The sequence below is a fragment of the Pediculus humanus genome, genomic scaffold (genome assembly GCF_000006295.1).
Source record: "Pediculus humanus corporis 1103172107574 genomic scaffold, whole genome shotgun sequence".
NCBI classification, from domain to species: Eukaryota; Metazoa; Arthropoda; class Insecta; order Psocodea; family Pediculidae; genus Pediculus; species Pediculus humanus.
In genome coordinates this window covers 986740-992077 of record NW_002987189.1, presented here as the reverse complement: position 1 = coordinate 992077, position 5338 = coordinate 986740, and the positions used below count along the sequence as shown (strand labels likewise).

Below are 5338 nucleotides of genomic sequence, written 5' to 3'. Positions count from 1 at the left end.
TTTCGTATCCCACGATTCCTTTTTATTAAAATCACGCACATTACACTAACACTAACCTTCTTTTTTTTTCTATAATAATAATAATAATAATAATACTAAATCGACCGGTATAACTAAAAAAAATTCTTTTATTTCATTCTATTATTATTATTATTATTATTTATAATAAATCTCACCCCTTTTTATAAATCGCGACACACACGCATTTTTTTTTTTTTTTTCTCCAAACGAACTTAACTTACAACCGTCACATTTTCGACTAACCTGTTTCTTTTTTCTTCTTTGTTTAACGAACTTTTATGTGTGTGTTACTTCGTTCGCGACATGCAGCGCTATGAATTCATTTCACTTACTAGCGACGCGTTGCGGATAAAATATTAACTAAAAAAAAACTGTTTTGAACGATTTCGAATGTTTTCTAACGGTTTTTTTTTTCAAATTCAAATTTTCGAATTACGATTATTTACTTTTTTATATATGCGCGTTACGGTTGTTAAATCGTAATTTTTTAAACAAACGATATTAAATAAGCAATAAATATATTTCAAATAATAAAACAAACGGTTAAATAATAATAATAATAAATAAATGAACGATCCGACATTTTGTTTTATTTATTTTTTTTTTCAAATAGAAACTAATAAAAATTTATCGATGTCAAAAGGTTAATTATATTTTAATAAAAGGTGTGTGTGTGCGTGTGCGTGTGTACGTTTTTTTCTCTCTCCATTTAAATAATTACGTATTTGTTTACGTGTAATTAAATAATAATAATAAAAAATAACGGTAATAAAATATATGAGTAATAATAATAATAATAATAAAACTCTTTCCTTTTTAATATATTTTATTTATTTATTCATTTAACAAAGCTTATTTTTTTTTTTTTATTTAAAATTATTATTATTATCATAATTTTTTTTTTTTTACGTCATTAAAATTAACAAATGAAATAACAATAAGTTTAATAATAATAATAATAATAATAATAATAATAATAATAATAATAATAATAATAATAATGATATTTTTGTCCCAACAGGCAGTTTATTATTATTCACCATTTAACAATACTAAATTACTATTATTATTATTATTATTATTTATTTATTTATTTATTTATTATTAATATTAAATATTTAGGCCGTCAAGCACGAATCACACAATATTATTATTATTATTATTATTATTATTTTCGTTAATTTTTTTTCTTTCGTTAAGCACATAATATAAATAAATAGATTAATTATTTTGCGCGCGAAAATATATATATATATAAACAATATACAAAGCCATAGAGTAAATAAAAATAAAAATTTTTTTTTTTTATTCCACCCTTAATTAAATTTATTTATTTCATTGTTATTGCAAAGCGTTTTCGATAGTATCGATTAAATATCGATTTTTTTTTATTTCGATATAACACACGCGCAGGTATATTATTAATAATAATAATAATAACGAAAACATTTTTTTTTTATACATAAATATTTTTATGATAATTATTATTATTATTATTAATAATTACGCGTTTTTTTATTTCGGTTTCGGTTTTATTAATAAAAATAAATAAATTATTTTATTATTATTATTATTATTATAAGTTTAAATAACGTTCGTTAATAATTTTTATTATTTAATTTAATAAATAAAAAATTTCAAATTATTATTATTATTATTATTATTATTATTATCAACTCGATTGATAAGAGACACGAGGACATTTTTTTTTCGTTATCAAAATAAATCATTTGTCAACTAATAATAATAATAATATATTATGTACATATGATATATTTATATTTTTTATTTGGAAGATGATAATAATAATAATAATGATGATAATAATTATATTAACTTTATTAAATGTTATTTCCTTACGAAATTTTAATTAATTAGTTATCATTATCATTATCATTATTATTATTATTAATATTAATTAAGGTAATGATAAGAGAAAAGGCAAAAGGTGAATGTAAGGGTGAGGGGGAGGATAGATGATAAAGGGTAAAAATTTGCTTACATTAAAAAAATACCCTTTCAATCATCATCATCATCATCGTCGGTTGATAATAATGATGATGATAATAATAATATTTAAAAAATGTTTTTTTTTTTACCAGAGGGTAGAATAAAATTATTTATTAATTATTTATTTATGAAAAAGAGAAAGAGAGAGAGTGAGAGAGAGAGAGGTAAAAAAATGGACGGGTAATTAATACGATCGTTATTATTATTATTATTATTATTATTGGACCTTAAATCGATGATTTATGTAAATAAATAAATAAATAAATAAATATTCGTTTCAATTAATTATAAATATAATTAAATTCAGGGAAAACTTTTTTTTATTATCATTATCATTATACCTATTATTATTATTATTATTATAATTATTATTAATGTTATAACAATTTACTCAACGATAAAATAATTTTTAATTATTAATATAAAATATTATTATTATTATTATTATTATTATTATTATTATTACAGGGAGGTAGAAGTTGCGGGGGTGTAGTGAGAGGGTGGGGGTGTAAAAGTAAGAGGAAAAACACGAGGACGAGGAGATTATTATTATTATTTTTGACTCACCTCTTACGTACGTAATCAATTCGGTTAAAATATTAAAATACATTATTATTATTATTATTATTTAATTTTTTATCGTTTCGATAACCGCCCTCGATTGTTTTCAATCAATCAGTCAATCCTTTTTTCTCTCACCAGGTATTATAATAGTAAATAAAAATAAAAGAAAGGGAGAGAAAAAGGGAGACAACGACAACAACGAACAAACAAACAAACAAACAAACGATAAAAAACGAGAGAGCACTTTTGTGATGATCGGCCGTGCCAATAAATAAAATATTATCATCGTTATTTCGCAGTGACGTCATATTTTGTTAAAATAAAAAGAAAACCCGAAATAATAATATATATAATAATGATTATATGAATTAATTTAGTCGTAAGGATGCTAAACGGGATCGACTTCGTGGCAGACTTCCATGTAATCGGGATCGTGCATAATGTCTTTGATCATGTCCTTGAGGAACGTGTACTTTGGAAATATCGGATAAACTTTTGAACTAACATATTGAGACTGAAAACAAACAAACAAACAAACAAACAAATTTTATTATCATCATCATCATCATCATCGCCGCCACCACCGTCACCCGGATGTGACGTCACAACGATAATATTTCAACTCGCCTTAAGTGCTCTTATTAGATTCCTTAAACCTGAATATTTTTTTAACAACCTGTACAAATCGTTTGTCAATTGTGTATTTTCCGCTTCTATTTGTGCTATTGTCATGTCTGAAAATGTACAAAATTTATTATTATTATTATTATTATTATTAACCGGAAACGGTTCTTTACTCGCTCACATACCTTCCAACCTGTTTAATCTTTCCTTTCTTTTATCTTCTTCTTCTGCAATTTTCGACGATGTTTTAATACCTTCGCCGGGTTTTTGCGTTTTTTCCATTATGCTACATGCCCTCAACACGAACGCAGGCACGGTTTCTTGTTTTTCTTGTTTAGGTATTTCCACGAGTGCCCAATATTGCGTTTCCAATCTTATAACTTCCTGCGCATATATAAAAATCATTATTATTATTATTTTGAAGGTATGGGAATTGTGCCGTCGGTTGTTGTATTGTTGACCGTACGTACCTTAATCATGGCTTTCAATTGTGGATACCTGTGGAAAACGTTTCTCGTTGTTTTCGATTTCATGTATTTTCCCATGAGTGTATTCAATGCTTTCTTAGCCGTGTCGTAATTTTCCTCCAATCTACCCCTAACGATTCTCAACCTTTCGTTTGTTTCTATGACTTCTTCTTTCGTTTGTCCGCTTGCCGTACCCTCATCTTTAACATCTTGCACGATTCTTCTAACGCTTTGAGTGAATTTTCCAACGAGGTTCGTGCTGCCTCCTGTAAAATGACGTCATCAAAATGAAAAACGATTTTCGTGTCAGGAAAACAAACAAAAATTTAAACCACCCCATTCGTTTTTTTTTTCGGTAGAGTGAAATAACGACACAAACAGTCGGATGTTTGAGTAAAATCGATAAGAGAGAAAGAAAGAGAGAGAGAGAGAGAGAGATGGAAAACGTGGGCGAAATTGCGGAAAAGTGATGGAAAAAGGAAGAAAAAATGAGAGAAAATCGGGATGTTGTTGTTGTTTTGCGGGAAAACGATTCAGCTTTTAATCTTTACAAACTCATTTTTTTTTTTCGAGAATGTTCGAATGGATTTTTTTTGCGGGGGGGCATGGGGGGAAGGTAAAATATTAAAAAAATTAAAAAAAAAGACTTACCATCGTGTTTGATTCCGGATCCTCTTTTATCATTTTTTCCCATGATATTTAATTTAAATTTTTTTTTATTTTTATATCATTCGGTTATCATTACATAATAATAAGAAAAGGATGGAAAATATGGAAGAAAGAGAGAGAGAGAGAAGAAAGAAAGGAAGAAAGGGGGAGAGAAGGGGAGTGAAAAAGGAATAAAAAAGGATGAATGTTTGATGTTTTTATTTCTTTCTTTCTGAAACAATAAAACAAAACATTAATTTTTTTGAAATTTTTTCCGGGTTGTTTTATTTCGTACAAACAATTTCGTTTGTATTTATATTTAAATAGAACTTGAAAAACAAAATTACAACAAACGCGACAACCGGAGAAACAACCAAAAAAAAAAAAAAAAACTGGGAAAACTTTTAAAATTCTTTTGAAAATTCAATATATATTTTTCCTCGGAATTTTCTCTTTTTAAATTTTCTTACTCGTTTTAAGTTTTACTTCAGAAAAAAAAAAAAAAATTTTCTTCTGCTACTGAAGAAAATATTTACACACAAGAAAAGAAAGAAAATTTTCATTTCGTTAAACTCGAAAGGAAAATAAAAAAAAAAACATTTTCCCATATTTATAATAAGGAGGAAGTAGAAGAAGATTTGAAAAAAAAAAAAAAAACTAATTAAACCTACTTTTTCGAGTCAGTTTACAAATAATAAACCTTCTTCCCTTCCTCCCCTCCCTCCTCACCCCACCCCACCCCCCCGAAAAAAATGAAATCTTTTAGTCAATTTCACGGGAGAAAAATTTCAAATTGTAAAAAATATATATATAAAAAAAAAACCCTTAAATTTTAATTTTTTTTTATTTTTATTTATTCAATCGACCGCCAGAATGCGCTGATTACATTATTTTATATATATACGAGCGATTAAAACGCTCCTAGCGGTGTAAATTTTAATTAGAAAATATAAACTTTTTTTATTGTTGAAATTTCATTTGTTTATCGATTACTTTTTATTTTT

The 5338-nt window shown here is 25.8% G+C and overlaps 1 protein-coding gene across 1 annotated transcript; it reads right to left on the bottom strand.

Moving 5' to 3' along the window:
- Positions 1 to 2983: 2983 nt before the first annotated feature.
- Positions 2984 to 4380, bottom strand: Phum_PHUM222040 (uncharacterized protein; the record flags this gene model as incomplete). The annotated part of the gene is made up of 5 exons (XM_002425793.1): positions 2984 to 3109; positions 3223 to 3329; positions 3405 to 3603; positions 3690 to 3952; positions 4338 to 4380. 5 exons carry the CDS (start codon positions 4378 to 4380, stop codon positions 2984 to 2986), a joined length of 738 nt encoding a protein of 245 aa, XP_002425838.1.
- Between the last annotated feature and the right edge of the window lie 958 nt (positions 4381 to 5338).